Source organism: Lithobates pipiens, unplaced genomic scaffold, assembly GCF_037356315.1.
Source record: "Lithobates pipiens isolate NorthernLeopardFrog02 unplaced genomic scaffold, aLitPip1_a1.2 Scaffold_30, whole genome shotgun sequence".
Classification (NCBI taxonomy): domain Eukaryota; kingdom Metazoa; phylum Chordata; class Amphibia; order Anura; family Ranidae; genus Lithobates; species Lithobates pipiens.
In genome coordinates this window covers 102,553,198-102,564,802 of record NW_027507791.1, presented here as the reverse complement: position 1 = coordinate 102,564,802, position 11,605 = coordinate 102,553,198, and the positions used below count along the sequence as shown (strand labels likewise).

At 42.6% G+C, this 11,605-nt stretch overlaps 1 protein-coding gene across 1 annotated transcript in view; it reads left to right on the top strand.

Annotated features, from left to right (window-relative positions):
• The first annotated feature begins 822 nt into the window (after window positions 1–822).
• The window catches only part of CFL2 (cofilin 2), a 76,958-nt gene continuing 66,175 nt past the window's right edge, over window positions 823–11,605 (top strand). The window contains exon 1 of the mRNA XM_077464705.1: window positions 823–1,079. Within this exon, the coding sequence (XP_077320831.1) occupies window positions 1,077–1,079 (3 nt within the window). The 5' untranslated portion in view covers window positions 823–1,076. The remainder of the gene's footprint in view (window positions 1,080–11,605) is intronic.

Below are 11,605 nucleotides of genomic sequence, written 5' to 3'. Positions count from 1 at the left end.
TTGCAGTTGCGGCTTCTTTCAATCGCTTTACAGGCGCTTTTTTTTAATGCTGAAGCGCCTGAAAAATGCCCCAGTGTGAAAGGGGTCTTAGTGCTTTTTGTATTTTGCAGATTTGCACTACAGAATGTGTTCCATAGGAAACCATGTTAAATGGACTGTAGTAGAAATCTGCAAAAAGCACTAAAAATGCATAAGTGTGAATCCAGCCTAACTGTGTCTATATATATATATATATATATATATATATATATATATATATATATATATATATATATATATATATATATATATATATACACACACATTATAGTACATGCACCTGGACCACCAAGAGACTTTCATTCTACTTTAGTAAAAAAGGAAACAATAGAAACTTTAAATTCAAAACTTTTTTTATATATATATATGTATATAGATACACACACAGTATATTATATAAAATGTCCTTTACTGAACCAATTTTTAATTGTTGACTTTCTATTCAAATTCGAGCAGCAAAAATAAACAAATCTTTACTGTAGAGGTGTATTTTTAATCTTTTGTTTAAATCCATTAGAATGTATATCGCAAACAGTAGCAAACAATTATGTGTTATGTACCGGTAGACTAGAATTCACACAAAATGAAATTCCACCACTCTACAAAGGTCTGTCTGGCAGCGATCCATGCTGCATTGCTGGGAATAAAGAGTTAAATGTGCCCTGGTGTAAATGACTGAGCTATAGTGCAGCTGTCAGTACAGCATGTGTGCTATGAGCAAGAGCAGGGCATTGAGTGACTGGCCGCCTGCCTTTCCTAAGCTCCCCACCCTACCTCCCCTGCACTATATTACACTTCTGTTCATCAGACTAGCCTCTCTTTGCCTGCCTCACTCTCCCCTCTGCCTGTCCTCCCTACAAATCTAATCATTGTGACTCTGCTCTTCTCCACATTCAACTTCTCTCCTCTTCTGGCCTCCTCTTCTTTCCAGCAGTTGCCTGACACTCTGCCCTCTTCCACATTGCCTGGATTTCTTAGCAAGCTTGGACTTTAGCAGCAAACTCAAGATATAGAGATTTCCTTCTACAAACCACATCATGGTAAGAATGTCTGATGTGTCATTAGCTACTGTTCTAGTAAATTATTCTTTAAATATTTTTTTTTTTTTTTAATCATGTATGTTTTTTAATGTTCTTTACAGGATTAAAAAAAAAATTGTTACTTCTTTAATGCAAAGGGCTTTGTATAGTGATTTGTTTCTGAATGTCTGTTGGTTGGTTGAATGAAGCACCATTTATAGAAATGTTTAGATAAAAGTGCAATTCACATAGCAAGCAGCCTTTAGAGATGACGCAAAGTCTTTGTAGTAGGGAATAGATTACTTTGAAATGTTTATATCTTATAAATATCAATGACAGATTGCCATCCAGTGCCGTCACAGCTTCCAGTCATTGCTCACATAGTTCTGGAAGTGGGTAACTTTAAGAGGGGGTCACTTTGTTCCCCACCCCTCTTAAGTCACCTAAACTGGAAACTTCTAGAGGCTCATTTTTACCAGCAGAGCAGTTTAATAAAAAGTTCAGTTTGTGAACTCTACACACATATAGTGTACTTCTGTGAGCTAATGGAATAACTGCAAGGTGAAAACATTATATCTATTTTTCCCCACAATGACTGCTTCTTATGGAAGAACACCTTAAAAGGGCAAGCGATTGGGGATAATCCTCAGCATGGTTCTTGTTCGGGAGTTCAGACAGAGAGGACCTTTCCATTACTCTTTCCTCTGTCAATGAGAGTTATGGAACGTTTACAGTTAAGATCGCGGCTCAGCTGAAGTTGAAATATCCAAAATTAAAGCATTGTTAAGTCTCAGAGCTGGATAGGCAGGGCATAAAAGCACTCAAGTGCTGGCTCTGTAAGCCCTGCCTTGTCTATTACCCAGGCCATCGATTTAAAGGCCTTCATTAAAGAGCATGGTGCAAAGTTCAGTTGTATGCAGATGCCCATAACAACTAGATTTAGCTAGTAGCATTTTAACTCAGAAGTTTATTTAAGATTGAATAATATTTATTGCGGATTGCTTTAAAGAAAAAACTCCAGAAAAATATGGGTCCATATCTGATATCCAGAGAGGGCCACTGGGGATGCTGTAAATCAGTGGTTCTCAACCTCAGTCCTCAAGTACCCCAACAGGTACACACGGTTGGAATTTTGGCCAGCAAAAGACCGATCAGAGTTTTTCGTCGGAAAATGTGACCGTGTGAATGCTCCATCGGAATTTTGCTGGCTGAATTTCCACCAGAAAAAGATTGAGAGCAGGTTCTCCATTTTCCCGACGGCAAAAGTTTCTATTGGAAATTCTGATCGTGTGTCTGCAATTCTGACGCGCAAAAACTCATGGCATACTCCGATTCAACAACGAGACAGAAGCTATTGAACTTCCTTTTTCTAGTCCTGTCGTATGTGTTGTACGTCCCCGCGTTCTTGACAGTTGGAATTTGGTGTGACCGTGTGTAGGCAAGACAGCTTGAGCGAAATCCCGTCTGAAGTCCATCTGGAAAACTATCAGAGCTTTTTCCAACCAAAATTCTGATCGTGTGTACGCGGCATAAGATAAAATAGCTGTCCTAAATGCCAAGCCATTGACTCTAATTAAAAGCATCTGTGCAAGATAATGGAAAACGTGCAATTATGGCCTGTTGGGGGTACTTGAAGTCTGCTCTACATATAGTTAGATCGTTTTCCAGGTTCCATCTGAGCACAGAGGGTCATTCAATTGGCACCCGCACCGTTCATAGAACACCTTGTATTTTTTTTCTCCACTTAATACAAGCCATTCTCTGATTGGATGAGGTGGAGAGAAGGGACAGATGACAACATAATCTCCACCTCCTTCAATCTTATATTCAATAAAAGAAAAAGGAATTTATGAATGACGGAGCTGCTGAGCATGCAACCCCCTGTGGACAGTGTACAGAAGAGAAGCCACTTGCACAGAATACAGAAGATCACAGCTTTCACTGTATGTAGTATGGAATAGTACAGTAATTTATGGCATCTCCATGAGATATGGATACATACATCAAGCCAAGATGTCTTAACCACTTCCCACCATATAGCAGAATGACGGGCGGAAAGTGGTTGTATTATCCTGACTGGGTGTCATAAGACGTCCAGCAGGATAAGCCACTAGTGCTCGCTCACGGGGCGCACAGCATGGCGATTGGTGGTGTATCAGTCTGATATACCGCATCTCTGATCCTGGTAAAGATCCTATGACGTAGTACTTTACCATGTGATGAGCTGTGTCCAACACAGCTCATCAAATGTTAAACAGGAAGTGCCAAACTGCTGCTCTCCTGACAGGGGGGTCTGCGCTGATAATCAGCACATTGATTATCGGTGCAGATCCATCGAGGGTGCCCACTAAAGCCCATCAGGGATGCTCAATAGAGCCCACCAGGGATGCCAATAAGTGCCAATTAGTGCCTATTACAAATTCCAATCTGTGCCCACCAGTGATGCCTGTCAGTGCCATCTATCAGTACCGCCCATCATTGCCACCCACCAGTACTGCCTATCAGTGCCAATCAGTGCGGCATAACAGTGCCAATCAGTGCTGCTTATCAGTGCTGCCTATCAGTGCTCATTAATGCTGCATATAAGTGCCTTCTCATCAGTGCCCATCATTGCAGCCTCATCAGTGCTCATCAGTGAAGGAGAAAACATACTTATATACAAAGTTTTACAATGTAAATGAAGAAAAACCTATTTTTTTTTCAAAATGTTTTTTTTTTATTATTTGTAGTGGAAAAAATAAAAAAATACAGTGGTGATCACATACCACCAAAAGAAAGCTCTATTTGTGGGGGAAAAAATGATAAAAATCTTGTTTGGGTACAGTGTTGCATGACCATGCAATTGTCATTAAAAATGCAACAGCGCTGAAACATGTAAATTAGGCTGGGCAGGAAGGGGGTGAAAGTGCCCTGTATTTAAGTGGTTAAAGTGGTTGTAAAGGCATACTTTTTTTTTTTTTTTACCTTCATGCAATCTCTACATTGAGGTGAAAAAACGTCAATGATCAGCCCCCCTTAAATACTTACCTTGCTCCTCTTTTGGTCCAGTGCTGTGCCCGTCTGTAGTGGTGCTGTGTGTGTGTCTATGGATGCACACAGCCTGGCTTGGGAGCATGCTGACATTGGTCCCCCCATAGCAAGCAGCTTGCTATGAGGGCCCTGAGAGAAGAGGATTGGAAAGCGCCAGCAGGGAACCCCAGATGAGGATGCAAGGAGCCTCTGTGTGCAATACCATGTAGTCAAACATATTTATTATTTTAAGGAAAAAAAAAACATTTATGCCTTTGTAACTGCTTTCATGTAAGTATACAAAACAGAACAGCTCTTCCTGTTCTTTGAATTAACTCCTGTGTCATCATGACTGTAATGCCACTTACACACGACCGGACTTTTCGACGGACTAGGTCCGGCAGTCTTCCCGACTGACTTTCGGCGGAGTTCCGACAGACTTTCCGAATGAACGGACTTGGCCACACACAATCACACCAAAGTCCAATGGATTTGAACGTGATGACTTACGACTGGACTAGAATAAGGAACTTCATAGCCAGTAGCCAATAGCTGCCCTAGCGTTGGTTTTTGTCAGTCGGACTAGCATACAGATGAGTGGATTTCTCAATAGGAACTGGGTCCGGCAGAGTTCCGGCGAAAAGATTTGAAAAGTTCTATTTCTAAAGTCCATCAGATTTTTGGACAGCGAAGGTCCAATGGATCCCACACATAATCGAATTGTCCAACGGATTCGTTCCGTCTGACCTTTGCTGTCGAAAAGTCCGGTCGTATGTACGCGGCATTAGCCAGAAATCAAGGGATGGAGTGGGCAGGATATGCTTTTGAGATCAGACTCCAAAAACAGAGGGTACCTAGGTACCAACTCATGTGAAAGGGCACTGCTGCTTTCTATAGATTTTGATATTTCTATTTCTATATATATATATATTTGTCCCAATAAACTGTTCTAGGAAATCTCTGAAAGACAGAAGACAGACAGTCTTTAGGTTTTATGTTTATTATCTTCTTATTAAGAATTCAACATTTAAGTGCAAAGGACCAACATATATGACACACCATAGAAAAAGAGGCAGGTCTGGGTCGGGTACAGATATATACCCACCGGTCTTTAGGTTTTAACAAGGATCTTCACCCTAGAAAGAAAAAAAGAAAAAGTCAACAGCAACAAATACTGTGCCTGCTGACTTTGAATCAAAGAACACTTACCTGCCAGCCCTGTCCCCACCTGGGCCAGTTCTTTGGCAATAGTGGGGTCCCCAGCGAGGCATGTTTACTGCTCTTTAAAGCTAAAATTTAGCGTATATTTTGGGGGGGCATACAGCACCATACACATTAGTTATGTGTAATAGTGTACATTCCACTATCTGCAGGCAGCTGCTTCTGCTAAAATTCCTCCCTGCAGTGTTTCCTTCATGGCTGCCAGGTACTGTCCTGAGTGGCAGCCTTTCAGCACTGTGAGAGTTAACCACAGTTGCTGCTACAGAAAAAAGTTGTGCCGCCTGCCCCCTTCTGCCACCCACAGAACTTGTATCATTACACTCCGACAGTGCCTCTGTTCTGTGAAAGGACAGTGGAATCCTGTCATTCATCTGCTCCTCCTCCATTCACAGAGTGATAAATTGTGTAAATGTAGTAATACAGGTTCTCTGAATGGCAGAGAGGGCAGAAAGGGGCAAGGCTGTGCAGCTTTTCCCAGCAGCAGCAGCTGCTGTTAATACTCATATTGTAGCACCAGAAGACAATTGTGAAGGAGATTATTTTTATTGCAAAACTGTTATTTTTTTACACGTTCATGGAGCTCAGCTTCATATTTCTGTTCTTGGGCTTAGAGCAATGTCTCCATGCTGTAAAATGTTTTTCACTTAGAAAAAATATACAGTCAATGAAAAAATGCTTTTACCTACTATTGTCAGGGATATGCCTATTCTACCATAGGCAACTGCTGAGCTAAGACTGGTTTAATATGAACTTCGGAAATGATCGTTCTTGTTTATCTCAATCTCAGTTTTATTGGATTTTTACAAGTAAACAAATATACATATTTTACTGTTAAAAAAAACAAATGTACATACATTAATGATATTATCATACCATCAAAACATCTTACAAATACATTATACAAACTATCATAACCAAAACATCAAACAAACAAAAAAAAAAGGGGGGGGGGGGAAAGATGGCAAAAGATTGCGACATATAGAGATCCTTATAAAATCATATTTTAGATTCTATTCTAGTTCCAGTTTATCCTCTAATTTCCTGTTGATTCCCTACTTGATGTGATTGTAGCCGTATTAGTAGAATTGTGACAGAGAAAATTGAGTACTGTCCGTGATACAATTTTTTCAGGACAAGCTTTTGGGGCATGTCCCCTTCTTCAGTACTGCTTGGACCTTGAAGAAGGAGACATACCCCGAAAGCTTGCCCTGAAAAAATTGTATCACGGACAGTACTCAATTTTCTCTGTTGATTCCCTAAATGTCCTCCAGGGGGCCCATATCTGACAACATTTTTCATATGTGTCCAATTCATGTCTCTTCTCAATTAGGTCCATTTCCACTGTCCATTCATTCACTGAAGGAGTTTGTATTGATCTCCAATGTAGCGGAATAACCAGTCTTGCCGCTATTAACCAATGTCTGAGCAAACCCTTTCTGATATTTTTATATGAGCCTGGTAAGATGGATGACAGGGTAATTTGAGGTGTGTTGGGGATTAACTCCTTGATCGTTCTTTTTAAATTTACATTGGTCCAGCTTGATTACGTATAATTCTTCATATTCCACATCCGGAGGATAGCTGGGGATGCAGAAATTCACTACAGTAGCCTTTGCCACATACAGTCTCTTTCGGGTCCTACTAGAGTATCTTGCCTTCTGTACTCTGAACACAAGGGGTCACTCACTTTTTTTTTCATTGAATGCGTTCTCTGATTGGCTGAGTTAGAGATGATGTCACCTGCCCCTTATCTGTACTACTTCTAATCAGAATGCTCTCTATTCACTGAAAAACATGAATACTTTCTATGATTGGCAGAGGTATCAGGAAAGTGACCCCCTTACTTTCTAAGATTGGCAGAGGTATTAAACAAGTGACCGCTTATGTTGAGTATATAGTCGGTAAGTCTTTCGACCAAAGACCAGTACGGACTGGTAAGACTGTATGTTGCACAGTTTGCTGCAGTGAATTTCTGTATCCCCAGCAGTCCTCTAAGTGTGAACATGAAAAATTAGATGTAACTTGGCTGGACCAATGTAAGTTTTTTGTTTTTAAAAGATTATTTCTAGTGTTCAGCTTTAAGGAAAACAAAAATGTCATAAAAAAACATAACTATTAATGCTATGACTTTATAAAACATTACTAAACCTCTATAGTTTAAATGTCATTCACTGATGTGACATACTACCCTCATTCTTTTTACAATAACCTGTGCAAGTTGCCATGTATTAGTTCATTATTTGCTCACCATTTACCCCGCCTTCTCCTGATATTAGTACACCTGTCATATATATAATATATATATATATTGTACAGGGCGCCAAGGTTGGGTCCTGGACGGGTGCTATGTAGCACCTGTATTCGGGTTGTGGTCCCTTTAAGGGAATCCCGGTAGGCTTCAGGGGGTCACCCAAAAATGGGTGAGAAATTCCGGGTATAGTCATTAGGAGAGGACTGACTTGCGGTCCTCTCTATATTAAGAGAGAGATAGTTGGGACCTGGAATTTGGGGGGCTCTGAAGTGACATTTGGGTGGGAAAGAGCCTCCCTCCCTGACCACAGGGATTCTGCACAGGGGATTAAAGGCCTCCAAGAAGACAGCTCATAAGACAGCAAGTAGTAGAGAGGTGGTGGTGAGGAGGAGTAGGAGATTAACACCTGTCGGAGGAGCTGTCTTGCTATTTTGGAGGCTGCAAAAGATCTCTATAAGGACTCTGAAAACTTTGGGGTGAAGACTCGTCTACAGAACTGTAGGTGCTTTCTTTTCTTGTTTTTTTTTGTGCTAAAGATAAGCGGACTTTAATTTACATTTTGATCTGTGTGCTGAGGAAAGCCTAATTTTTTATTTAATCACAAATAAAAGTCTTTTGGTTTCACATTTGACCAGTTTATGCACTTGGCCCCGCGGAGCTAATAGCCCCAAACTTTACAATATATATATATATATACATATATATATATATATATATATATATATATATATAAAATATTAGTTTTGTGTCTCACTACAATGTAAAGTAGTGAGTGTACAGCTTGTATAACAGTGTAAATTTTATGTCCCCTCAAAATAACTCAACACACAGCCATTAATGTCTAAACCGCTAGCAACAAAAGTGAGTACACCCCCTAAGTGAAATTGTCCAAATTGGGCCTAAAGTGTCAATATTTTGTGTGGCCACCACTATTTTCCGCCACTGCCTTAACCCTCTTGGGCATGGTGTTCACCAGAGCTTCACAGGTTGCCACTGGAGTCCTCTTTCACTCCTCCTTGAAGACATCACGGAGTTGGTGGATGTTAGAGACCTTGCGCTCCTCCACCTTCCGTTTGAGGATGCCCCACAAATGCTCAATAGGGTTTAGATCTGGAGACATGCTTGGCCAGTCCATCACCTTTACCCTCAGCTTCTTTAGCAAGGCAGTGGTCATCTTAAAGGTGTGTTTGGGGTCGATATCATGTTGGAATACTAGCCTGCGGCCCAGTCTCCAAAGAGAGGGGATCATGCTCTGCTTCAGTATGTCACAGTACATGTTGGCACTCATGGTTCCCTCAATGAACTGTAGCTCCCCAGTGCCGGCAGCACTCATGCTGTCCCAGACCATGACACTCCCACCACCATGCTTGACTGTAGGCAAGACAAACTTGTCTTTGTACTCCTCACCTGAATGCCACCACACACGTTTGATATCATCTGAACCAATTAAGTTTATCTTGGTCTCATCAGACCACAGGACATGGTTCCAGTAATCCATGTCCTTAGTCTGCTTGTCTTCAGCAAGCTGTTTCAGGGCTTTCTTGTGTGTCATCTTTAGAAGAGGCTTCCTTCTGGGACGACAGCCATGCAGACCAATTTGATGCAGTGTGCAGCGTATGGTCTGAGCAAACAGGCTAACCCCCCACCTCTTCAATCTCCTCAGCAATGTTGGACACACTCATACATCTATTTCCCAAAGACAACCTCTGAATATGACACTGAGAACGTGCATTCAACATCTTTGGTCGACTATGACGAGGCCTCTTTTAAGTGGAACTTTTCCTGTTAAACCGCTGCATAGTCTTGGCCAGGGGCGGGCTGGGCTGGGGGCAGGGTGGAAATTTCCCTCCAGGCTGCCTACCTTATATTCAAAACAGCTGTGCTGTCTGTCTGCTATTTTACATTTTTTTTCCTGCAGATGGTAGAAGTTGGCTGCAGCGGCTTGCCGACCGGCTGGTTGCTGCGCTGCATTCTGGAAGTTGTAATCTGGACCGCGCTCAAGTCCCTGGTGGAGGTGGGTGGAACTAAGCAATGCAGCAAACTACAACTCCCAGGAGTCTCAGAGGCAGGGCATGCGGCTAGCCAGGGGATGCATCCTGTGACTGGTTTAGACTGAGGGCTGGGCGATGGCTGGTGTGGCAGCAAGGGTGAGACAGTGCAACTAGTTTCGAGTACACAGAGAGAAGAACTGACTGAGAGTCTGAGAGCAGCCAGCTTACTTTCAGTGGGACAAGCAGCTTACCCTTCACTACACTCCCAGAGTCTTTGGACTGGAGGCAGGCAGAGGCAGCCAGGGACCAGGGCACACCAGGGAAAGCACTTGATTGACTCGGGCAGGGCACTGGCAGCAATTTGGAAGTTTTCATCACCCCCCAAGAGGCCCTGCAAGGACCTGCTGAGCTGCCATCAATGAGGTGAGAGAGAGACCCAGACCATGACACCCCCACATCCCATTCTCCTCCACCCATGCACCCCATTTAACCTGATCCAGTGCCCTGCCCACCACCCAGTAACCTCAAAATAGGAAATAGCCCTTAACACTCTCTGGCAGCCAGGTCCTGTGCTGGCCATGGCCTGTGACTCCTGTGCTGATCATGGCCTGTGGGTCCTGTGCTGGCTATAGCTGTGGGTCCTGTGCTGGCCATGGCCTGTGGGCAGTGGCATCAGGGGGGGGGGCCTGACCCGGCTATAGCCCTGAGTGGGCCCCCAAAAAGCCTTGTGTCTCGGTATTACCAATCACCATTATTAGCCGTGAGTGCCAAGGCCTGGGGTTGGCCAGGAACTCAGGGCGATTGACCACCTGCCCTGGGGCAACTTTCAGGCTGGCGCCCACCAGGCTGCCTCTGAAGGGAATGGGAGAGCGCCACTGGATTACACAGAGCAGGGATCTCCATCTCCAGCTTATCCACTGCGTCCAAGTGACATATGAACTCCTGCCTCCTGGACCTCCTGTGATGGACATCCTACTGGTCCAATGCTGGGACATGTGACGTCCATCATAGGAGCCAGGCCAGGAGGCGGGACTTAATGTGACAAAGGCCACACCGGGTAAGCGGGAGATCCCCACTTTGTGTAAACCGGCGGCTCTCCCTTCCCCCATGCACTGGCAAGGCTGCACTGATGGGCACTGCTGTCTGCTCAGGCTGCATTGAGTGGCACAGGTAAGGCTGAGCTGATGGGATGGGCACTGTTGAGGCTGCATTTATGGGCACTAGTGAGGCTGCATTGATGGGCACTGGTGAGGCTGAATTTATGGTAAATGGTGAGGCTGCATTTATGGGCACTGGTGAGGCTGCATTGATGGTTACCGATCAGGCTGCATTGATGGGCACTAGTGAGGCTGCATTGATGGACACTGGTGAGGCTGCATTGGATGGGCACTGGTGAGGCTGCATTGGTTGGGCACTGATCAGGCTGCATTGAAAAAACAGGTGAGCATGAATGGTGAGCTGATTCGGTGGTTCACTTGACTGGACTTGCCCCCCAGGCCTAAGGCTGCCAGCCCGCCCCTGGTCTTGGCCACCGTGCTGCAGCTCAGTTTCAGGGTCTTGCCAATTTTCTTATAGCCTAGGCCATCTTATACAAGCTGTACACTCACTACTTTACATTGTAGCAAAGTGCCATTTCTTCAGTGTTGTCACATGAAAAGATATAAAATATTTACAAAAATGTGAGGGGTACTCACTTTTTTGTGAGATATTGTATGTGCATATATATATATAGATATAGATATTTATATATCTTTCTATATATATATATATATATATATATATATATATATATATATATATATATATATATATATATATATATATATATATATATGTGTGTGTGTGTATATGTGTGTATATGTATATATATATATATATATATATATATATATATATATATATATATATATATATATATATATATATATATATATGTAGCACATTGGGCTTACCGTTACCTTCTGCACTTCAGAGATATATATTTTATATATATATATATATATATATATATATATTCACAGAGGGAAAGAAAAAGTATGTGAACTCCTTGGCATTAACTGTTTTTCTGCAGTAAT